Source organism: Symphodus melops (assembly GCF_947650265.1).
Source record: "Symphodus melops genome assembly, chromosome: 15".
NCBI classification, from domain to species: Eukaryota; Metazoa; Chordata; class Actinopteri; order Labriformes; family Labridae; genus Symphodus; species Symphodus melops.
This window is the reverse complement of record NC_136705.1, coordinates 1091366-1115869: the sequence shown is the minus strand read 5'-3', so window position 1 is coordinate 1115869 and position 24504 is coordinate 1091366. Positions and strand designations below refer to the sequence as shown.

The 24504-nt window shown below is 48.3% G+C and overlaps 1 protein-coding gene across 1 annotated transcript in view; it reads left to right on the top strand.

Annotated features, from left to right (window-relative positions):
- Nucleotides 1-24504, top strand: part of inpp5a (inositol polyphosphate-5-phosphatase A) — a gene marked incomplete at both ends in the record, with an annotated part of 34788 nt that overhangs the window by 9428 nt on the left and 856 nt on the right. Inside the window, 5 exons of the mRNA XM_079362313.1 lie at nt 7695-7790; nt 7997-8071; nt 13214-13287; nt 22027-22138; nt 23951-24019. Coding sequence (XP_079218439.1) covers nt 7695-7790; nt 7997-8071; nt 13214-13287; nt 22027-22138; nt 23951-24019 — 426 coding nt within the window. The remainder of the gene's footprint in view (nt 1-7694; nt 7791-7996; nt 8072-13213; nt 13288-22026; nt 22139-23950; nt 24020-24504) is intronic.

The window sequence follows — 24504 nt, the reverse complement described above, 5'->3', positions numbered from 1 at the left end:
CGTTGTTGTTTGAGCTTTAACAGACACGTCAGGTGAACATCTGCAGACAGATGTGTCGCCTCTTTATCTGTATTTAGATTTAACTGCTACTGTGAACAGAACATGTTTCATGAACTTTCTATATAATTATCGAACTCTTAGATAATTTGACATCCTTTTAAAAGCGTCCAATCAGAGCAGCTCTTGAAATGTCTTTGTGTGATTGGATGAAAGTAGCAGCAGACTTTTGAGTTTTTAAGTAAAGATCTCTTCAGACTGATGAAGGTACCAGAGGTCGTCGTCCCGTCTCCACGACTCTTTGGAAAGTTCTTTACAGATAAAAACAAATGCATGAACATTTAGGGAAAGACAAGAACAGAGAGTAAAATGTAAATAACATAAATAAGAGACAACATGAGGGCCGTCAAATACAATGAAGGAAGATGAGTTTCAAATGACCCAGGAGAGAGCTCATTAAAAATCCAAACGGAGGGAGAGCAGGACGCCGTGACATCACAGCGAGTCTGTGTGGTGAAACTTTCCTGGGTCACTCCTTGATGCACGCTCTGCACCCGGCTCCGCTGCTTCGCTGTCGTTAGGGGAGGCTGCAGGAGCGTTTGGATTATTTGGACACGCTCTGACGTGTCGGCACCAGGAGCTTTTAAACAACTCTGCCCTCTGACATTCAAAGTCTCCAGGCTCCATTCACATGCTCACACAAATATCCCATCATATTTAAGAGGGCCCATTAAGGGCCACATTGAGAATTCATGGGCCTTTCTCCCACTCCGCCCTGCGTGATTTATCTGTGACGGCCATATTGCCGGGCCCTTTCAGAAGGAGTGGCTCCACTTTTTGTCTTAGAGGAGGCCCAAAACAAAGCCTCTCAGGCCCGCTCCTCCTGCAGGGCCTCCTCTTTCAGGGCGCAGAGAGAGAGCCGGGGCCGGCCTGACATCTGTTAGTGTCCAGAGCCAGGCGGGACCGGAGCACAGCGTGCCTCGGCGGCCCCCTTCTCCTCTCCCTGGGGGTCTTTGTTCCCGATTTCATGCTATCAGAGCGGCAGCATGTTTTCCTGCGCGGAGCTGTCAGGGGTATAAAGAGGCCCTGAGTGGGGTCACATCAAGAGGGATGGGGCATGAAAAATTGGTAAAATGTATCACAAAGCCCACCCACTAGATGGTTGCCTAGCGCCCGGTGGTGGAGTTTCAAGACCCCCCCCCCCCCCCCCCCCCCCGCACCTTCCTCTTCCCCTCCTCCCCCTGCCCCCCCCCCCCCCGCACCTTCCTCTTCCCCTTTTCCTCTGCTGAATTAAACCTCCCTCTCTCTCTCCCCCTCTCTCTCTCTCTCTCTCTCTCTCTCTCTCTCTCTCTCTCTCTCTCTCTCCCCCTCTCTCTCTCTCTCTCTCTCTCTCTCTCCCCCTCTCTCTCTCTCTCTCCCCCCTCTCTCTCTCCCCCTCTCCCTCTCTCTCTCTCGCCCTCTCATGTCATTTAGATGAAATGGTGCAAACAAATTAAAGGCTGGTGCTCCAAATGAATCACAGTTCTTTGTGTGTGAGGAGGGTTTGTGCCTCTCTGGGGTCTCCTCGTCCCAGTGCACACTGGGAGGAAGATACTGGTCACCTGCAAAGAGAGCGATCAGCTGTGTCAGAGGCTCAACTGTTGCTGCAGAGAAGAAGAATGCATGTATGTCCTGTGTAATATCAACATGTATTTATGAATCCTCATGGCTTATTGATGTGGAGCTTTCCCTCCTCAATAATGATTATTGACTGGAGATAAAGAGGGCGATCAATGAAGGTCAACTATTGTTCATACAGCTGTTGTTAAAGAAATCCTGTTTAATAAGTGCACCTTCATTTAAAGTGTTACCGAACTTCAAATGTTGGTTATAAATAAAATCCAATAATCTTCAGTCCTTATAGAAGAACATAAAGGAGAGTGTGCTGCATGTTTATAGCGCTAACCAGGCTTTATCGAACGCCGGAGTAATGAACTCCATGGACTCTCCCTTCCTATTGGACCGTCACCAATCACTGATTGGGTCTTCAATATTCACTAATTGACTCAGCAACAACAAATAAGCTCTGTGGCTGTTTCCTCTCATCGATTGCGGCCAGGTAAATGGAATGAGAGTGCCGTGCTCCAGGTGCTCCTCTGCCGCTTCACCGTGTGAGTTTCTTCCCCTCATTAGGAGGATGAATGGCGTTTGACTCTGCGGCGTTGGAGCAGACGCCGCCGGCGCCGCGCGGCTCGAGGCTCCACGTCACTACGTTGAGTTAATGTAAGCATGCACAGTGTTATCGAGAGGTTAAGAGGAGCTGCTACGTTAAACAGTTTGCAGACATCTGCCGCGCTTGGTTTCAAAGTGCTGACTGAAAGTGGCAGGGGAGGTTTCTCAGATTAAATCTCTCATTAGGTTTTCTTTGTACAGGTGGCAGTAATGTGTCAAGAGCTGGGCCTGAGACAATGTCCTCCTCTTACTGCCACTAATACGCCTCAGGAGAGCCCTCCCTCCTTTTACTGCCTCCACTTTACACACAGACACGCTCACAATGAAGCATCTGCTGGCCTTTTCCTGTGTGGAGGGCTTTTCTGAGGCCATTGTGTCTGCTGCCGAGCATGTGTGTGTGTGTGTGTGTGTGTGTGTGTGTGTGTGTGTGTGTGTGTGTGAGAGAGAGAGAGAGAGAGAGCTGCAGGATTAAAACGTTTCAACAACAACTAAACATGATTCCAGTTTCTGTTCCTTTAAATCTGAACCTGGGGATCATTTTAGGATGTTTGTTCACAGCTGTCTCTGAGGTTAGTGCGTGCTCGGACGTTTCTGTGTGTGTGTGTGTGTGTGAGTGAGTGTGTGTGTGTGTGTGAGCAACCCCCCAGAAGTGGGAGGTCGTCGGGGTCAAAGTGATGAATTTTTATAGGCCTGTTCCCTGTGTTTCAGGCCTGTCCTTTTCTCTGCGCGCTGCACTGCCTCTCAAAGACAACCATGCAGGGCAATTTGTCCTGCGGGGCCCGGCAGAATGGGCCAGCAGAGGAGTTAAATACCAGGGGGGAACACACACACACACACACACACACACACACACACAAAACATACACATACATTGAGTTTCTCTCTCACACAGCCCTTCGTCCTGTTGTCCTGAATGATTTGTGGCCTGTCCATTATCCATTGCGAGGGGACAAATGCTTTTGGTCTGTTTCTGGAGGTAGAGCCCGAATGGCAGCTCTCAATGTGCACCATTGTTTTTAGAGAAGTTTCCCAGATGTTCGAATGCACCAAGATAAATAGGGCACATTATCACCACCTTGCACGCCCTCTTACCTCTCTGAGTATTGGCGAGGGCGGGGCAGGTTAGGAGACCTCCTACGACGACGCACACACGCAGCACAGAGGGTTCATGGGAAGGGGTGAGGGTCTGACACAGGCCAGGTTTACTAGGGTCACTCACTGACCAGCGGGTCACACACAGGCTAACTCTCACCTCGCCGTCTCCCTGCCGGGTGTGTCGCTGATGAATCCGTGGCGTTCAGAGGCTTTAAATTAGCGAGAGAGGAGCGGATCGCTCTGGCTGCTGTCCAGTCAGATTTGGGCGAAGAGGGTCACAGCTGATTTACTGTCCGAGTTTGTTGTTCGATGCCCCCTTTTACCCGCCGCTGGCAGATGTCGCAATCATGCATGCAGGACGGGCGTGATGAACGGCGTGATGGCAGTGCTGAGCTATTCACTGTGAACCTGCCGGCCCCCGCTGGCACACCTTAACTCAGCTGGCAGCTCGCACTTTGCATGGCAGCGAGAAAATAATGGTGCATTCTGACAATGCCACCGCCCCTGCTGACACAAAGGGGAGACCCTGTCTCCTGCCTGCGCTAATGAAGAATGAATAGTTAGCTCATTGTCCACTCGTCCTCCCGCTCTCTGCACACACACCAACACTCTCTCTCTTTAATGACTCAGGTGATGATTATATTGGAATTATAAAAGTTTACAGCGAACATAAAACACAGCCCTTGTGTTCATTATAATCCTGTTTGATAAAACGTTTCATCAGAGTCGTGCTCGTGCAAAGTCGGACACCTGCAGGTTGTTGTTTTTGTCCCTGACGGGCTCCCGTAGTCACTCTGAGAGTGACTGCCTTCCAGAAGTGATCCCAACACAGACGGAGCGTTTACTTAAGGATGATGTGTTCAGAGACCGTGGGGAAAAATAACACGAGAAAACAAACAAACAAACAAGGAAACAAACAAACAAACAAACTGTGTTCACTGTGTACGGTCCGTGGTAGGAGACGTTTCATCCCACAGAAAGAGGAGCCAGACATGGTCTCAGAGATGGACTTCCAGTCTCCTGGTGATCATCGTGCTCAGTGTTAGCGAGCAGTGCTGACGTGAGACGTCAAACCCAGCGAGCAGCACCGTGAGTCCAGAGGTTGGACGTTTGTCCCTCGTCTGGCCGATCGGGGCCGTGCAGTAGGGAAGCTCACTTCCTGTCTGGCCTGCTGGCGGTGGCGTCGCCCACAGAGGGGATGAGGTTTTGTCATGATGAAGATGATGAAGAGGAGAGCAGTCATCACGTATCCTGCCTTCATTTCAAAAGTATCAGAACTCCAAACCACAGAAATGTTTTAGTTTGGGAGACGTTGGCGATGTGTTTGTGCGGTGTAAAGGTGTTCGAGGTGACCTGATCCATGTGTTCAGCTGAAGCTAACAGCTCTGTCTCTTAAAGGCACTTTTGTTTCTCTCTGATTGTTGACGTGTTGAACACACCCTCAGGAGAGATGTGTGGGTTTAGTTTTTTTAAGTCTGTGTGTTAAATTCGGGCACATCGTCTCCTCCCATCTGTTGGACGGACCAGAGACAGAAGGCCTGACTCTGTGTGTGTGTGTGTGTGTGTGTGTGTGTGTGTGTGTTTGGTCTGTGAAGTGGCACAGATTGCTTTAACCTCTCTTCTAAAGGAGAGCAGCTGGAATAGAGAGCTCCTTTAAACAGCCGCTTCCTCCTCCGACAGTCATGAGATTATCCTCCATTGATGCACAAACACAGAGGCTCCTCTGCCCCCCCCCCCCCCCCCCCCCCCCGCACAAACACTCAGTGATGACTTTTGACCCATAATGCAGCGATGTGATGCAGAGTCACAGCAGATGAGTTAAAGTGAAGATATCCTGAGAGTCCTCTCTGCTCCCGTCGTCGCACTAATCGTCGAGTATTAAATCAGCCGCCAATTAAGACGGGTGAAGGTAACATCCTGTCAGCTGATCAGAGAGAGGGAAATGTGCGTCATGCGTTTAGGAGACTGTGTGTGTGTGTGTGTGTGTGTGTGTGTGTGTGTGTGTGTGTGTGTGTGTGTGTGTGTGTGTGTGTGTGTGTGTGTGTGGTGTGTGTGTGTGTGTGTGTGTGTGTGTGTGTGTGTGTGTGTGTGTGTGTGCGCGTGTGTGTGTGTGGTGCTGGGTGAGGGGGATGTGCTGCGATCAATCGGGTGCAATCAACCGCCTCCGACCGCTCTGATTGGTCGGTCAATAAACTTGTGAACTGATCAATCAGCCACATGTCATCGTCCAACAAGATACAGAAAGACATGGTCATTTGGGGGGGGGGGTTAGATCCTGAACAAACCTCCTTCTTCTTCCTCTCTCGTGTAAATACACGAATGTCTCTGAAGGACGAGATGTGGGCTTTGAAGCCGTCTTATTGTTTGACCTTCTGTTGAGTTTTTCACCTGAAGCAGCTAAAGCTAAAGCTAAAGCACAACCTGAAGGAGCTAAAGCTAAAGCACAACCTGAAGGAGCTAAAGCTAAAGCACAACCTGAAGGAGCTAAAGCTAAAGCTAAAGCACAACCTGAAGGAGCTAAAGCTAAAGCACAACCTGAAGGAGCTAAAGCTAAAGCTAAAGCACAACCTGAAGGAGCTAAAGCTAAAGCACAACCTGAAGGAGCTAAAGCTAAAGCTAAAGCACAACCTGAAGGAGCTAAAGCTAAAGCACAACCTGAAGGAGCTAAAGCTAAAGCACAACCTGAAGGAGCTAAAGCTAAAGCTAAAGCACAACCTGAAGGAGCTAAAGCTAAAGCTAAAGCACAACCTGAAGCAGCTACACAACAAACTGAAAACGTAGCTGCTGGAAAGTCCATTTCAAAATAAAAGCAGATTCTTTATTTGGGTGGAAGATCAGCACAGTGGAGGACTGACGGTATCAAACAGGCGTCGCCCCTCAAAGAGCCATCGAGGGGTTAACTCCGTCTAAGTTCCCCTGAAGCTAAAGAGAGTGAACTTCACAGAGGATGTGATTGTTTGGGGAGAAGACGTTTGTCTCTCCTGAGGACGAAGCGTGAGCTATTTCTCTCCTCTAATTAAACTTTCCCTGCAGAGACGCTCTCCTGAGACAAACCTGCACTTCAATTATCTCCCTGAGAATGAAGCCATCGGCGTCTCTCAGCTCTACGTGCAGTTAGCGTCTCCTGGACGAGCTCGAACCCGAACCCTGGAGGAGGCTTATACACAATCAAACATGAGTCCTCGTATCTGCGGCTCGAGCTGATGCATTTAGTGTCCAAAAACATGGAGGTTTAATTGAAGAAGATCTTTTTAGTTTTAGGTGAAATGTAAACAATAAATCCAGGAAGCAGAAAATAAGGAGTGTTAATCAGAGGTGCAGAAAGTGACTGTGTGTGGATGTGGCTACAATGACTTTTTGACAGGGAAAGTATCTCCTGCCCTTCTCACTAGCTCCTTCTTTGGCCTATTCATTGCACAAAGCTGCTTAAGCGCACTTAAGCGCATTAGCATTTGGCTGCCAGGGGGACCATATTGACCCTGCATTTGGATGGCCTAAATGAGTGAAAGATGGAGCGATTTGTTAGGGCTTTAGAAAGTTGCTTCTGAAGGAGGGAGGGGGGAACAGAGAGAGGGGGGGGGGCATGAAGGAATTGAGGGGGGGGGGGGATCTTGCAGCAGAGAGTTGTTCCACTTTCTCTCAGGGCTCGGTGTTTGTTCTAATCTGCTGTGCCGTTTCTTCGGACTGATTTGTGACATTTCAGTCTAAAGGGCCTTTTTCTGCTCGCTATATTGGCTTGACCCGATTATCTAATCTGTGCTTTGAATTTCAATCAGCTCAGCCGCTCTCTCTCTCTCTCGCTCTCTCTCTCTCTCTCTCCGCTGTGTGGGATGGGAACTGCTGGCTGAGGGATTACCTCATTCAACTGTCTTCAAACACAGATGGTCGAATGTTTAACTAATTGTTAAAAGAGTCCACAAAGGGGAATTTAAGCATGCACACAGTCCGTGGGGTCAGTACATAGAGGCAGATAAAGAGAAGAGACAGTGCTTTAAACATCATTCACATGCAGCACAGAGCCGGCGTGCTGTTCAAGATGGAAATCAAAGCATGAGAAGCGAACGGCTTCCACATCAGCAAAGTCAAATAGATATTAAGAAATGCTTCTCTGTGGTGCTAGTGTTGCTGTTAATAAACGAAGGTTAGAATCCGACCGGAGGCCACTCCCCCCGCCCGTCTCTCCTCGCTCTCTCTCTTCTTCCCGATGTGTCAAAAGTCCAAAAAGAAACCTTAAAAAAAGGAACACAAACGCTTTCAAACCCACTTTTACATTTTCACCTTTAAATGAATTTCCTCCATGATTGCTCATCCTCTCTCTCTCTCTCTCTCTCTCTCTCTCTCTCTCTCTCTCTCTCTCTCTCTCTCTCTCTCTCTCTCTCTCTCTCCTGCAGACGCTCTGCTCCACAGCCACCATGCAGGTGGTCCGAGCTGCAGAAACCAATGAAGTGGACAAGTTAATATTCCGGGAAAGTGATAATGACCGAAAGGTAAAAACGTGCTCGTCTTTACGACGCTCAGACTGCTGCTCTGCATGTATTTATATTCATTCAGTTTGTTTTCCAGACTCTTCTGAATGCCTGGGTTCAATAAACACACCTGGTGTTCTAATCATTCATTGTGAATCCTCGTCACCTGCTGTTTCCTGTCCACCTGCTGTGTGACGTGTTAATCAGAGCGCCGTTTTCTCCCGCAGGTTGTTCTTCAACTCGAGAAGAAGCTGTTTACTTACGTCAACCAGGACGTTTTCCGGGAAAACAACGGGACCTCAGTAAGTCCCGTTCTGCTTCCTCACTCTTCTTTCTACTCACTCATGGCCCGGGGAGTGAACCGTCCCTGGAGCAAAGACGATGATCCGCTCTGACCACGTGATGTCACTCTGCACACACGTCCGCTTGTTATTCATCAAAGTTAGAGCTAGCTTAAAAAAAACCTCGACAAGACTCGCCCTGTTCCGTCTTTAAAATCACAGATTTATCTGGCTGCTGGGAATATTAGAGGTCATTTTAGCGCTCATCATAAAAAAAAAAAAAATAATATATACATATATATATATATATATATATATATATATATGTATATATGTGGTAGGTCTGTTTATAATGAGTTTAAACATTTAAATGTAAACTTCTCGTACGTGTAATCTGAATGTGTTGTGTACATGTTTACTTGTGATCAGCAGTGTGTCACTGAGGTGATGGACGGGGCGCCGCTAGGCTAACGGTTATGTCACACACCCCACGTACACAGCAGCAGCCGAGGGTTCAAATCCGTCCTCTCTCCCGTCCCGACATCTCTCTTCAGCTGTCCGATCTAATAAAGGCAAAAAAGTCCCAAAAATAAGTGGAGGGAGCGCCGGGCCCGGACGGCGCCATAATGAGAACATCCGTCTTTATGAGAACATCCGTCTTTATATAAACGCCACGTGTATTATTCCGCTCTGTCCACATAATCAATGAATCCGATCAGCCCGAATGTGGAGAAAATGTGTAACAGGAGCTGTGAGAGGCGGATACCTCCCCCCCCCCCTCCCCTCGTCCTCGTCACCGAGCCAGACAAGATGGATGACATAATGGGGGCACGGGAGATAATCTGATGGTCATGGTCTAGTTAAACACACCATGTTATGATCCTTATAAAACAAACTACCTTTCCAAAAGGATGAATGTCTCCTGCTCGCCCTCCTCCACCGGGAGAGAGGGGAAGGAGAAAAATCCATCGCATCCTTCATCAACTGCAAGACTTGTACCGGCTTGACAGAAATTTAATTCGGGGCCGCTCTTGAAAATAATTATTGTATTTTGAGAGGAGTAATCATTGGCCGGGACATGATTGAATGTGTCCATGCCTATTGACTTTTTCTATGATTAATAGGTTTGTTTAGTCGATATTCCCATCGAAATTGTATAATTAATTATCCCCGGCGCTGTCACGGCGGGACGATGGAGAGCCCTGATGACTATTTGGGAAGATTAAATTTTCCGGGCACTCGTGGCGTCAAGGGGCACCGCGGGGCCGTGCTCCGGTGGAGAGATGGGAGGAGCGTGTGTGTGTGTTGTAGTGGAGCACACACACACACACACACACGGGGGGGGGCCGTCCTCCTCCTCCGTCCACATTGATTTTGTTTCAGTATCTCTTTATTGTAACTTTATCAGTGTGGTGTCGGCAGATCGGCGAGCGGGAGGCGGGTGTGTGTTTGTGTACTTGCTGTAGTCAGTGATGAACCTTCCTGTCTGGCCCGCTGCTCGTTGTCATGCCGGGAGCGTCGCTCGCTGCATTACTCAGAGACGCTTTAAACACGGGCAGACGTTAAAGAATAAAGAAGACATGTCGTCCACACTCAAGTTTATTTCTATTTTCCCGTCAGAGCTTTAAGAGGCAGCGCAGACGACATGCTGAAAGAAATGTGACCTTTATTCACACCGATCCCGTTAGCTCGCCTCCGTTTGAAAAAACTCCTCTCATTTCCTACTTCAACTGAAATTCAAATTCAGACTAACAGACTCGTCCAACGGTAAGAAAAGTCGAAACAAACAGTCCGAATCGAGCACAATTTATTTAAAACCATCCCCGGTAAATTTCCTTTTCTGAGCGTGGCTAACGCTAGCAATGCTAACTCCGCCAGCCTTCGCTCCTCCCTAAAACATCCCCGTGCCCGTGCTGTGTGGTTACTCAACACTCCCATCAGTACGCCAGATAAACCTGCCTCTCTGCGCTTGTTTACATCCAGGCAGTAGAGCGGGCCCATTAACCCGCCGCCGCTAAACCACGCCCCCTGCAAAATACGCCACATCCAATCCCATCAAATGTGACCCTCACCCTAACCAATAGGGTGGGCTTCATTTTATAGGGGGCGTCGCTCGAACTGTACCCGCGGCTGCAGTTGGATGTTGCATTAAGCCGGAGCTACAGCCGCTCCATGGCTGCAGCGCCAGCTAGTGGTGAGAGGCAGCGTTGCAGTTTGAGGACAACATTGGAAACGCATCGAGAGCAAAATATTAATAATGTTTCAGACAAGACAGTGAAAAGACAAAAGTACAAAACATGAAGCAGTCATGATCAGTTAGCAGGCGATGCTAACCGTGCTGCTCCACACTGGAGGAATAAAAGGAAGAGAGGCCATCTTGTTTTAGCTTCATCTTCACTGATTGTTTCATATTAATTATTAGGTTGAAAGTGCAGCATGCTTCAGTCGGGTTTTGTTTAGTGTCCCTGCACCCCCCCCTCCTTCCTCCTCCCCCCGTGTCAGTGACAGTTTATCGCTTTTCCACACAAAATAATGAAGATCTCATAAAAAGCAGGAAAAATATGGCCCCTGCAATGAAAGCCAAGTGTGCGGTGTAAAAATCAAATTAAATGACCTCTCACCCCAACATTTATTGATGCTTTTTAATGGCAGCAGGTGTTGTCACAGGGGATACTTGATGACGCGTAAATCAAAGCACAATTACAGGTGGTGGACACGCAGCCGGCTCGGGGGGGGGGGGCTCGTATTCACTTTTTTTACCCCCCTAAACTTCCTGCCTCATACCTCTCTCTCCCCCCCCCCCCCCCCCAACCCCCCTCTGATTTAAGAGAGCGCTGATCATCCATGCAGAGTCAGATCTGTGAGCTGCTGACAGGCGAGTTTTTACCCATCTTCATCTTCACTCCTCCTCCTCCTCCTCCTCCTTCCTCAAGGTCACCTCGAGGCTGACAAACACCTCGTGGCGTTATGATGTCCCCAGGCCTTGGACCAATAGAATCTGTTGTGGGTTTTTTTAAAGCGCTGAGCTCGGCGGCTGAACGATATGCGTAAATGACCTGAGATGAAATGTTGCGTGAAATCTGGGAGCTGTTGGTTGTTTTTTTTTAGTTTTTCACTCCTGCATGAATTAGTCAACTCTCAGTGAAGAGCACACACGCAGCCATATGTTGCTCACACACGTCCACCTTAAACAAACAGTGAGAAGCTTACACACGCTCACCTGAAGGAAATGATCCGTCACTGATTTGAAGAAGCACCACGAGTACTGCTAAATATACGCTAACACACCATTTGTCCCTTCAAGTGTCGCTGATCAATGAGCCGCTCAGATCGACAGTCTGATACGAGCTCGCTGACGACGAGTCAGGAGTAACGTCTTCTTAATGTTCACAATTTTATTTTCTGTCCCTCTTGTGACAGAAACAAATATTTAGATGTCACATTTTGATTCCATTGAGAATCTGTTTTTGGTTCAAAGAGATTCTGGATTAGTGGATAATCCAGGATCTGCTCCGGTCTGGATGAATTCCTTGCTGCTCCGTTTGTGTTGGCGGCTGTTGTAAAATTCAAATCAAATATTTAAACTAAACTCACATTATTTAATTTAAAGTACTCTTTGATAGAGAGATGCCCTCCACCTGGAGGTAGGGATGTAAAGATTAATCATGAGGCCGTTAAAAATCGATTCAAAGGTGTCAAGGTTCGAATCTGTTCCCTGAAAAATGAAGCGTTGAGCGTCAGCAGCTGGAGAGCGGAGGAGGGCGTTTAATGAGCAGCACGATGAGAAGCTCCGATCACCTCCAGAGTGAGTCGTTACAAACCGCGTCAGAAGGAGGAAAGAACCGGGTCAGAAGTGGTGACTGAGAAGTGACCAGTTGTTTTTTTTTTTATCAGCTCGACAGATTAAAAAAAAAAAAAACATGAAATTGAGGTTTTCTTTTCGAACGAACTTTTAGATCGATTTAAAGTCAGAATCTGCAGCAAAGAGCTTTCTCACACACACACACACACACACACACACACACTCACACACACTGGGGGACGGTCGGGGTGTGTGGATGGTGAGATGTACAGTGGAGCGTGGGGTTGCATCCCCTGCTCAGCCATCCCTCATCCACACTGTGTGAGTCTCTCCGGTGACCCCGGCTCTCTGAGTTTGATGAATGCAGCACATCTGCCCTCCTGAACCTCCGAGACTCTGAGCCGGCCCCCGTCCCCAAACACACACACACACACACACACACACACACACGTAATGACTGCTGTTCTACAGTACTGCCACATCATCTCACACACACACACACACACATACCCAGAGACCGTGTGTGTGTATGTGTGTGTGTAAGACAGGAGCATGTCAGCGGAGATGGAAGACTGTAGTTACTGCTTTAATAATATTCACGAGACGTCCACTGTCCTCCGTACAGATGCACGCGTCTCGTGTTCTCTGCAGATATTCCATCATGTAACCATCAACATATCCGGCGTGTAGAACACAGATGTAACGTCATTAAAGTGTCAGCCTGCCAGCGTCTGCTATGTGGTCTTCATCACGCCGTAATTGTCTGAAACATGTACAATAGCCCAATTTACCAGCAAACAAACATGTCTCCGCTTCGTCTCCACGGCGCCCTGTCTGAACGCAAAGGGGCGGGACTAGTGCGAGGTCCTCCGGGGGTTGCCGAGAAACGTGGCTGTCAGTCTCTCAGGGAGGCGGTCATGCAGGTGCCCGAGCTACCTGTTCATCTCGCAGATAATTAATGTGTACAAGGAGCCGCTAATTGCACTGCTCACTAATGATTTATGGGTTTAGTGAGGGGGGGGGGAACTGGGGGACGTTGGTGTGTACACTGTGGAGAGTGAGTACAGCTGGGTGAGGAGACATGATTGATGAAGAGTGTGTGGATGCACTGTCACTGTGGGGAGAGAGAGAGAGAGAGACCCCGAGGAGGACAGGGCGAGTGGCACACACACGCATTCACGCGTGCGCTCAATAGGTCAGCTGATGTGGAACATGGAAAAAACAGCCAAGATGGCCTCCTGCTCCTCTCACTGCGCTCATCCTGGAGCGACCCGGGGGTCCGATGTTGGACCCCTGCTGTTTGTCTTCTATATGTGACAGGATGCTTTTATTCACACTTGTTGTTTGTTTCTCTCCTGCAGCTTTTAGAGTACGACAAAGAGCTGTCGGTGTTCAAGGATCGGCTGCATGAACTGGAGATCTCTTTCCCTCCCAGGTACCTTTTTATTTTGTTAAATCACATTTGTTCACCCGTTTGTGTTCGCACTCCTGCAGCCAATCACTGCTCTCAGATTTTCTACCTTTTGTCACGTGGTTCAGATAGAACTGATGCAGAGAGAGGTTAGACCCATGCAGAGCTGAAGAGTCCAAGACTCCAATGTTTGTCATTTAGACTGCAGTACTCATTTTAAACACTAGGGGTCAGAGTCACATACTGCTCCTTTAAAGGGTCCCAGCTTTTATAGTAAACTGTCTTGAATTGTCAGCGCTCCTTGCCCTTTGAAAACCTCCTCGAGCTCCACAGAATGTGAAACATGATGAATCTGTGAAGTGAACGGCGCCCGGCGCACACGAACGCATCGAGCGAGGACTCATTATTAATATGTAAAACAACGAGAGTCAATCACCTCCTCATTGTGCAAAATGGTTTAATAAAAGCGGCTGGATGTGTGTTTGATGGCGTTCAGTCGTTAAGTATGCTTGGATATGATCCCAAACTGCTCCCGTGTGTGTTCCCGTGTGTGTGTGTGTGTGTGTGTGTGTGCGTGCGTGAAGGCGTCGGGCTGCATTGATATTCTGTCTCAGTGGGGCTTGTGGGAGACCGGAGCGGGGGGTCTCCTCTCCTCTTCCTCAAACAAATGCATTTGCAATTAGCCCTTTCAGAGGAGAGGGAGGGCAAACACGCCGGCCGGCGTGGAAATATGTTTCGGGAGCTGCGCGTTAATGGCGCTTGACCTTTGCCGTCGGTTGTGACTCAATCAGTGCAGATAATGAAACGCTGTAATCAAACAATAATTACTTGATAAACTGCTCTGGTGGCAGGCGCAGGGCGGCGGGGGGATTTTAGTGTGTGTGTGTGTGTGTGTGTGTGTGTGTGTGTGTGAGGACTGGGGATACATAGAGCGATTAAAGCCTGTGAGTTTGAGACTGTGTGTGTGTGTGTGTGTGTGTGTGTCAAGGTTCTGCCGGTCCCTGTTTTTTAAACGACTCTGTGTCTTAATCAGAGACCCCATTTACATCACTTTGCATAAGTGACAGCTGGATTTATTGTCCTTTTACACTGGCTGACTTTTGCACCTATCCATATAACACTGAATCATCTCCCCGCAGGGAGGCATGAACGAGCTGCTGCGCCGGAATACAAATGATTCCCACATACTTGAGCTGATGATGAATCAAAGAGATGAAACCCGAGAGCAGCATATGAAATTTGATTTGATCTACTCTGTGTGCGCGACAAACCACATCATTGTCCGCCGTGTAATGGGTAGCAGTGGCCTAGTTAAACTTAAACAGCCCCTCACACACACACACACACACACGCACACACATGCACACGCACACATGTGTCCTCCCTCCCCCCTGTCAGCTCTGCCTTGTGCTCCTTGAGCAATCAAGCCTCAACGATTGTTCTCCATCACATAGCCTGCTCCGGACCGGCCCCTCGCCATCTGTGAGGTTATTACTCTTTTTAATGCCGGCCATCAGGACACGCCCCCTCTGACACACATGCACGCACACGGCTCACTTTGCCTCAAATCTATAAATCAATAAGAGTCACTAACATTTAATCTGCACGTTAATTCGGCCTGTTGTCTCCCGGCGCAGGAGAAGCCGTCACCCAATGAGACCAGGACTGTTTTAAATTCTTCACGTTTTAAAACCTCTCTTTAACTTTCAAGAAGTCGTCCGTCAGAGTCGGCCGTGACAAGTCGAAGTGCTCGGGCACCCGGGTGAGGAATTTGTCCGGGTCTTGTCACAGTTGGACTTGGAGCCAGTCGGCTGCTGCGGAGGAGCTCATACACAGGAGGCCGTGCACGCTAAGCTAAGCATCAAAAGAGACGCCTCTGTTCGGACGCTGAGCGCCTCACATTGTTGAAAAGATCCCGACTGAGACGTTTAAAGTTTGAACCTTTAAATCTCATTTTAGAGCCACTGGACTCCAGCTGCTGAAACACAGATTTGACCTTGGTCAAATTTGAGTTGCCAGTTTCTTTATTTGGTTATTTTGTGACACACACACACACACACACACACACACACACACACAATAAATCCAATAAACGAAGCGACAACAACAACTTTCAGTCGCTGAGCTGCAGATTGAAGAAATTCTTAAAATGTTTGATTCTTTTTGAGATTTATTTCCCCAAATATGCAAAAAAAAAAAGGAAAGCTTGACAAATATTCGCCTTCATTGCGAGAGACTGCCGTTAGCCATTATTTCATTATGTTAGCTGAGGCTGCAGAATGGCCATATGACTGAAAAGGAGGGTATGTTTTAGTCTGCATTATGGTGCGTATCATATTAGAAAAGACATAACTGAAGTAATATCCCCTAAAACATACGAAGGCAGCAGTAACATATTCATATATTTTCATTGATTTACAGGAAAGCTTTTAGTTCTCCTCTGATCTGATTTCTTTGCCCCTTTTTTTTGCACGAGATCGATGCAAAAATTGAATCGGGACGCTCAGCTTGAGGAGGAAATTCAGTGGACAATGAGGGAGCGGGAGCAGAATGGATTCGGCCGTAACGTGGTTACTGGGAATGGGCTTTGAGGGAGATTTTGAGTGACATCAGAGCAGCGGTACAACTCCATCAATGGGCCAATCCTGAGTGATTTCATTGCTGGGAGATGGTGAGGAAGATGTGCAATGTTGTAAACACGGAGGAGTCGAGAGGTTCAAACGCTGCAGCTCAGAAGAGAGGAGCCAAGATTTAAATAAGCTGCTGCCATCAAAGGTGTGAAGGGTTAAAAAGTGTTGGAATGTCCCTTTAAGACCTCACAGAGGACGTGTTCGCAGCGGTCCTGCATGGCTCCAGTCCCATGAGTCTGTGTTTGTGCAGTCTCACTCCGGGGTCAGGAGGCCGGACGTGATAAACGCTCGTGTCCTCGCTGTTTGGGAAGCACCCTGGCACGTTAGCGCACACTTTCCAAAACTGCAGCTCTGTTAGCCAAAACGTGACGCTCCTGCTGCTGAGAGCAACAACATTCACAGGTTCATGAAAGGAGGAGGGGGGGGCAGGCTGAGTTACTGTGCCCTTCAGATGAGGGGAAATTTTGGTGTGTGAAGGCGGCCTGCCAGTTCCTCAATAAGTGTTGATAAGTAGGTATGAGAGGATTGTCCGAGCTGCCACAGATGGCTGTCCTGTCCACACTGACCGTCTTTGTTCTGTCAAGAACTCTTCACACACACGCAGCAGTGCAGCCTCTGTGGGCCTGCAGGAGTGATGTCAGCCACTGTGCATACATGAGTCCTATAGCTCAGCTGTTTGCATCCTGCACCAACGAGGCCTCTTGTTCTCCGACGGGCTGGTGGGCGCGTGACTCCGTTGAAGGAGCAGCACAGACGCACTTCATTGTGGACGTTTGGGTTAAAGCTGCTGTAAGTGCGCGCTGTGTTGAAGGCTGATCTACTGAACAGGAACGTTGTTGTACAATCAGCAGCACATCCGTCATTCTAACTCGCACAGAGCGGTGGAAATGAGGAGCGGCGCTGCGTGAGACGATGCCACTGAGAGCCAGGCTTTGTGGAAAACAGTCTTACACACAGAGGCTTAAATGGATGCCATCTGTGTCTCCTCGTCTTCATTTCGAGCCTCTAAAGACAGAAACATGTCGGAGCCGACCGAACAGGCTGAGAGCTGCTGATGGCATTTCGCTCTGTTTGGACTGACTCTGCCAATGTTGTGCCTGTGAGCCTCCCAGCTCTGCAAACTGAAGCAAACATTCAGCTTTATTGATAGCATTTGGCTGATCTTTTTCACTGTGTGTGTGTGTGTGTGTTCGGTGCGTGTTTTGCAAAGCCTCCCCTGACTACAGCAAACAAACATATCTGCAGAGTCTTTTTTGATCTTTTCAGCCAATCCTGGCTCAGAAATGGCCGCTCCAACATCCCACGATGGCGTTCACCTCCTCCGGCCTCGTGTCCCCGACTCTGTGACTCTTATCTCCCTGGCTTCCTGCCCTGCCTATATTCACAGCTTTATATTGGCCTCATTAAATACAGAGCAGCCAAACAGCTCGGTGTTTGTCCTGTCACTTATTCATCATTATGTTGAACGCAGGGAGAGATTCAGACGGGCAGATAAGAGAATGTGTGACGGGGAAGTCTGGACAGGAGCGCTCTGTTCCAGGAATAGAGGCCGAGGCCGGACAATAAAAACACTGCGTCAACAGACCAGTAATCAATCAGAGCGATGATTCTATTCAGTGTAAACGACTTATCATGTTTTAAACCGGCATGCAAGCTATTCACTAAATGTTACTGAATTCATTCAGCTCGTCTGAAACAGACAAAGAGTCGCTTCTCTTTGAGAAGCACCGAAGTGTTCAAACTGTCTGTTTCTTCTTCCTGCAGCAGAACTTTGTTCTTCTTTACATTCTGCAGTAAGAGGTGTGAAGTGTGATGTAAACAGGATGTCGTTGTTTGCATCAGATTGAAGTTATAAATATCATTTGAAGATACTAAAAGGTGCAAAGGTTCAGAACGCCTTCAGATCTGCTTTGAACAATAACACATCTGCAAAATCAAGTCGAGTTTAAATCCCGTCTGTCAGGTGTCTTCATGTGTCTGCAGTGTGAACAGTCTGAGTTGAGATAATCTGATGATACTCATGACCAACTTAAGTACGGCGTGTTTATCAAATCAAACTGGGCACCGGTGTCCCAGTGGTTAGTTTGTGCGCCCCACGTACGAAGCTCACACTCAGGTCTGAATGCCCTGCAGCCGGTCGCCCCCCAGTCTCTCTCTGTCTCTTCATAAAAGCATAAAAGAGCCCTTCAGAATAAACCTGAAAAAAAAACATGCAGCAGATTTAGCACCAATGCAAAAGTCCAAGCATGAAACGACCCTGCTGCAAAAAGCAACAAGCACTGCATCAAATACACACAACATTAAGACGAGATCTGTACTGATCCAGTCCTGCGGGCCTGTCGGGGCTCTCGCTCCGCTCACAGATCCTTTCTGTTTGATTCTCTGAGGAGATATAAAAAGCAGTGGAGGAGATAAATCACTAAATGAAAAAAACAAACATGTAGAGTGTTTGTATGTGCAGCCTCTCTCTCTCTGCTGGGTGAGGTCAGGTGACACACTCAGGTAGGACCTACACCCCCCCCCCCCTTTGTACTGTCGCTGTACAAACAAACGGACGGCCAGCAGATCGGATGTGAGCGGTGTGTCAGCAGCCGAGTCAAACATTAAACTCTGAACAGAGCAGGAATGAAGGAAGGAGCCTTCAGACGGGCGTCGATCTCACCTTTACACAAGAGGTGAAAACAGCAGACACACCTGGCAGCACGGAGAGCTCAGGCACGCCCAGATGTGTTCAACTTCTCACCTCCTAATGTTCTGTTCACAAGACGCACACACGGCTCACACACCCAGCCGCTGAATGACGAGGCGTCGTTGTTCAACTTTATTCTGGAGGCTCCTCCTGATGAGCGCACGCACCTGTGTCATCAAGTAACAAACAATCAGATGTACAGAAACAAACTGAATAATAGAAGCTGTCAGCTCATGTAAGCTGGTTATGAAAGCTCCTGCATATATAATCATGCTGTGTGTGTGTGTGTGTGTGTGTGTGTGTGTGTGTGTGTGTGTGTGTGTGTGTGTGTGTGTGTGTGTGTGTGTGTGTGTGTGTGTGTGTGTGTGTGTGTGTGTGTGTGTGTGTGTGTGTGTGTGTGTGTGTGTGTGTGTGTGTGTGTGTGTGTGTGTGTGTGTGTGTGTGTGTGTGTGTGTGTGCGCCTGTCTGAGGCCACACGCCCTCTCCGACCGTTTACCTTCCTCCACAAGTTTACTCGCCGCTAATCGGACACATTAATCACTCGGAGCTGTTGCAGTGTTTGCGCTCGCATTACGCCGTGTTATGTGTGTGTGAGCGAGCGCAGGGTGTGCTGAAACAGAGAGGGGATCAGCCTTTACCTGCACACACGGAATGGCCCTTTAATGACCACAGCTCGTACGACTCGGCGTGTCAGCAGACGCACGCACGCAGAGGGGGAGTGGTGCCGCTGAACTTTGTTATCAGGAGTTCATCGTTTGAAGGAGGTGAGGAGGGAAACTTGATTTGCTCTCCATCAGTTTAACAGTGAAATGACCCCGAGCCTGTTAGTCAATAAAGGTGTGAGTGGGTTCCTGATTGGAGGATTGTTTGAGGCTGGGCTCCGCCCCTCAGGAAGCAGCCGAGGATCCAGGCCACCCTGAAGACTTTGAAGACTTTGCTCTTTTTTCCTGGATCAGCCTGTGTGTGTCTGATCCGTCTTGATCCCCTCTCCTCTGCCTCCTTGTCTGTCTCTGTTTCTCTCATCCTATTCTTTGCTGCCCTCTTTTATCCCGGATCACTCCTTCAGCCCTTTTCATTAGCATACCCCCCCCCCCCCCCCATGCATTTCCCCCCACTGTTTAAGTGCTATTAATGCTAATTGGAGGCAGGGCACTTCACTAAGTAGCTTCATTCAGGTCTGTTTGTTCACCTGGTGGGGGGGCGCTGTGTGTGTGTGTGTGTGTGTGTGTGTGTGTGTGTGTGTGAGCGAGATGAAGGCAACTCAAGCATCTCCCTTTAAAGGTTCTTCTGCTGTTTTTGAACCTGGCTCGTCTTGTTTGCTCTCGTCAGTGGAAACTGTTCACCGTGTTTACTGATCATAAAACGTCTGATCAGGTTCTGACTGCCTGTTAGCTACAAACCTGCAGCCGTTTGTCTTTAAGGGCGCTGACCTGCACTCACACACTTCCCTCTGTACATGCGGCCTGCATACACACACACGCACACACACACACACACACACGCACAGGTTAACGTGATCGTGGCGTGTGCTCAGTCTCTGTCCGCTCATCCACACAGACAACATGAGAGCGAGAGGCTTTCTCAATAATCGATGACACTTCACGTCCATCTTTTGTTGTTTGCTTGAACGGCGCCCAAGCCGCGAGTTGAGCGCTCACAGTCGTCATAACGACTCAAACGTGCTCGGGCGCCGTACGCCACAGATTCCCTCGGGCACTTTTAATGGAACAGAGAAGTCACGGGTGGCGTGCTTCATGAAACGCGTACCGAGTGCAGACATTGGTCGAAGTTTTGACATGTTTACAAACTGTTACAGACAGTTCCTGTCTTTTTCAGAGAACCTGAGTTATTTATCTCTGTCAGGACCTAAAAACAATTTCAACCAGAATCTTCAAAAGTGTTTCTGGAGGACATGATCGACTTCTCATCTCAAATCAAATCTGAACCACTTCTCTTTTTATACCTGAAATATACAGATTCTAGAAACATCTAAAGACACTTAAAGAAATGACATTTAATTTACACATCATGAATCAGAACACACACAGTCATACAAAGCAAGCTGCGCTAAATGATTATTAAATGTATTCTGCTTTTTGCACAGAGTCTAATTAAACTATCAGTGTGTGTGTGTGTGTGTGTGTGTGTGTGATGAATGGAGGTCCAGATGAGTGTGTTTATTTAATCATTAGAATCTGCACAGAAGACGCCGTCTCTCTTCATGTTCTGCTACAGTTAGCACGCGCCGCACTGAAGGAGCAAATTGGATTGGTTGTTACAGTTCGTACGGCCGCTGCACGTCCTGATGAGCAGCCACAAACAAAATTGGATTGTGTGGAGTGTAAATCTGAGGCGTCTGACGGGACAAATTGAATTCTCAACAATGTAAATCTGTATCAGGCCGACTCCAGCTCGCTTGAATCAAACGATTGTTCCTGCTGTTCTCAGATAGCATCTCGCTCTGAGACGTTAGCCGCAGCTCCTAATCTGTTTTTGATGAGCGTGTGGGGATGTATCGGTACATATGGGCGGCTGAATCTCTCTCTTTCAGATGCACGCACACACACACACACACACACACACACACACACAGACACACACACGGGCACAGCCTGTACAGTTGGCAGAGAGAGAGACGCTGTGATTGAGCCATCGGTGTGTGTTGATTCAGGAGATTACTCAGACCATGGTTCAGACTTATGGACCTCCTGTTTTCTCAGGAACACTCTGATGGGCTCTGATGACCCGCCGTCTCATGTTTATTACTCCTCTGTTGATTCAGACCACTCATATTTATTGCCTTTCCTCTGCTGTTCTGCTCTTTGTGCAGGAAGAGTTCATTATTTCTCAGATAGCAATTAAAAGATGTTTAAAGAACCATAAAATCTTTCTTATCAGAGTCATAATCCTGCACACTGGGCTGCTTGTCTTCATTTTTAAATACGTCCTCTGCGACCCTCCTCCTCCTCAGAGCTGAGCCGACATACAGCTTGGTGAACATGCATTTTGTTCTTACAGTATTTAAGTTGCTTCAGCCCCCCTCCAAACTTTAAACTGTTCAGGGTTTTTTTTACTGTACGACTTTAACGAGAATGACTCCGAACGAGCAGAAAGGTTCAAAGGTTCAAACTGTTGCTGCAATGTGAAACTGTTTTGATCTGAATCTTTATGCAGGAAAGGAAATGTTGATTCATTGGATGGTCAATAAAAAGCTTTTATGAGATTTCAAAGTCTGACCATAGACGAAGAATCAAAGAAAGAGCTGAAGGAACAAGGGGATGGGGATTTGTTAAAAATGGAGGCGGGGTAGTAGAAGTGCTTGTTGGTCCCCTGATGTGTTGACTGTGTGTGTGTGTGTGTGTGTGTGTGTGTGTGTGTGTGTGTGTGTGTGTGTGTGTGTGTGTGTGTGTGTGTGTGTGTGTGTGTGTGTGTGTGTCTCTTCAGTTACCCGTACAGTGAAGACAGCAGTCAGGGGAAGCAGTACATGAACACCCGATGCCCCGCCTGGTGTGACCGAATCCTCCTGTCCTCCTCCGCCAGAGAGCTGGTCCTCAAGGTGAGCAGAAACACGGCGCCATCTTTAACAACGTCCCTCCTCAGTCCTTCACCCCCCCCCACACACACACACACACACACACACACACACACACACACTCACCGCCCCACAGATGGAGGAATGAATATCCATTTGGCGGGTTAAAGCACGTTGTCTGTAACCATGTTGTCATTGAAGGGGAGCTCGTGGGCCGAAGTTTAAACATTTTGTACGTTTTTTCTTTCTGCTCAATCAAAGCTGATTGGTTCCACTGCTGAGCTCAACAGATGATCTGAACGTACAGAAAAACTGAACAAACGTTGGAAAAAAAAAAAAAAAAAAAATATATATATATATATATATATAAATATATAATCTAAAGAATGGAAATAAAAGTACAGTGTGTATACGTGTGTGTCTGTGTACAGTGCTGGACCATGAAGGCTTTCATCTGTGTGTGTGTGTGTGTGTGTGTGTGTGTGTTGTACAGTAACTGTTCACCACAGGGGGGCTGCTCAGGAAGTTTGGTTTTCCTTTGTCGGCCACAAATGAGAAATTCCTTCCTGATCTTTCTTCTTCTGCTGACTGAAGCCTGAAAGAAACAACAAAGAGCTCGAACGTTAAAAAATAATATCAGTCACTTTGTTTCTGTCACTTAATGTGTCAGAATGATGGAAATACTGATTCTCACACACACACACACACACACACACACACACACACACACACACACACACACAGCTGTTTGCCCCCCCCCCCCATGCTCCGGCTAATTGCGTGTAATGCGTGGACGGAGTGAACAGTTAGTGTGTCCTCAGATTGGCTGATGATTCACTGAGCACACACAGATTGTTGAGACACAGGCCCGTAAACAGCCCGGCGTGTGGCGTCATCTATCATGGCACGGTCGGTTAACTCGCCATCATGTTATTTTCTGCTTGCCGAGCCCTAACACGCCAAAGGTTGCCCGCTGGCTGCGCGGCTCGCCACCGGCTCCGGGAGCGGCGGTAATGAATGTTTATCCGAGCGAGCGCTCCCTCTCTGCCGCTGGGCCCCCGGCCCCCGGCCCCCGGCTCCCGGCTCATTTGTTTATCTGTCCAAAGATTATGCAGCCCGAAAAACCCCACCATTTCCTGCTGCCTTTGTGAATGATCAAGTGTGCGTTTTGATGAATGTATCTGCGGAGACGAATGGAGAGGGGCGGCGGCGCGAGGCCGCTGCGGGAGGCGGCGCGAGGCAGCGCGAGGTGCAGGTGTGCTGACCCCGCTCAGCCGCCGGATTGGTCTGAAGTTAATTTGGATTTCACTTTGTGCTTCATTCTGGAGCTCTCTGTCTCTTTCTTCTGAAGCGCCGGTGCAGCTCGCCCAGTCACAACCCAGAGAGTGTGTGTGTGTGTGTGTGTGTGTGTGTGTGTTTAAAAAGTCTTTAGTTCAACCAGACAAGTGTGATTTATTCTGCAGATCCCCGTGTGAGAGGGTAACAGCTTCTTCGTGTGCACATATTGAAACATGACTCCCTCTGATTGGCTCTCTGTGATGGAACGAGAACGTGCACTCTGTGAATCCCTCCTGCTCGTCTCGTCTCCTCGCTGCTCTGAGTCCAAGTTTGAAAAACTGTGCGCACTTCCCCCTGAAGGGGGGGGGGGGGGGGGGCAGGTGGAGTCTTTATTAATCATTTGGAGTCCTGGTTCTGATAATTACATGTGTTTGGGTCACAGTCCAGTTCCAGATCGGTTGTGGAAGCAGCTGATTGGTTAAGATAAAAAGAGTAAATGTTCAGTGACTCTGATTCATGATGAAACATGAACCATGTTTTTATTTTGTGTCTCTGCAGCCTGAAAATGAAGAGAAGTCCATAGTGTATGATAACATCGGGCCCAATGTCTGCATGGGGGACCACAAGGTAACAACACAGTGTGTGTGTGTGTGTGTGTGTGTGTGTGTGTGTGTGTGTGTGTGTGTGTGTGTGTGTGTGTGTGTGTGTGTGTGTGTGTGTGTGTGTGTGTGTGTGTGTGTGTGTGTGTGTGTGTGTGTGTGTGTGTGTGTGTGTGTGTGTGTGTGTGTGTGTGTGTGTGTGTGTGTGTGTGTGTGTGTGGGCGATGTCGTCTCGTTCAGACAGATCAGCTGTGTGCAGCTTTCTGCATTAAGTCCACAGCAGAGTCTGACACTCACTGACCTCATGTAACCATATCTCACACACACACACACGCGCGCACACACACACACACACACACACACACGCTGACTTGGCGTGCTCGATGAACAGACAGCAGTTAAAGTGTGATTAAAGGAGCGGTGGACGGTGGATGCAGCATTCTCCCACTCTGGAGTCCTGTGAGGCACATTGAGTGGATCCATGCGGCGTCTGTCTGCAGGGCAGTTTGACTC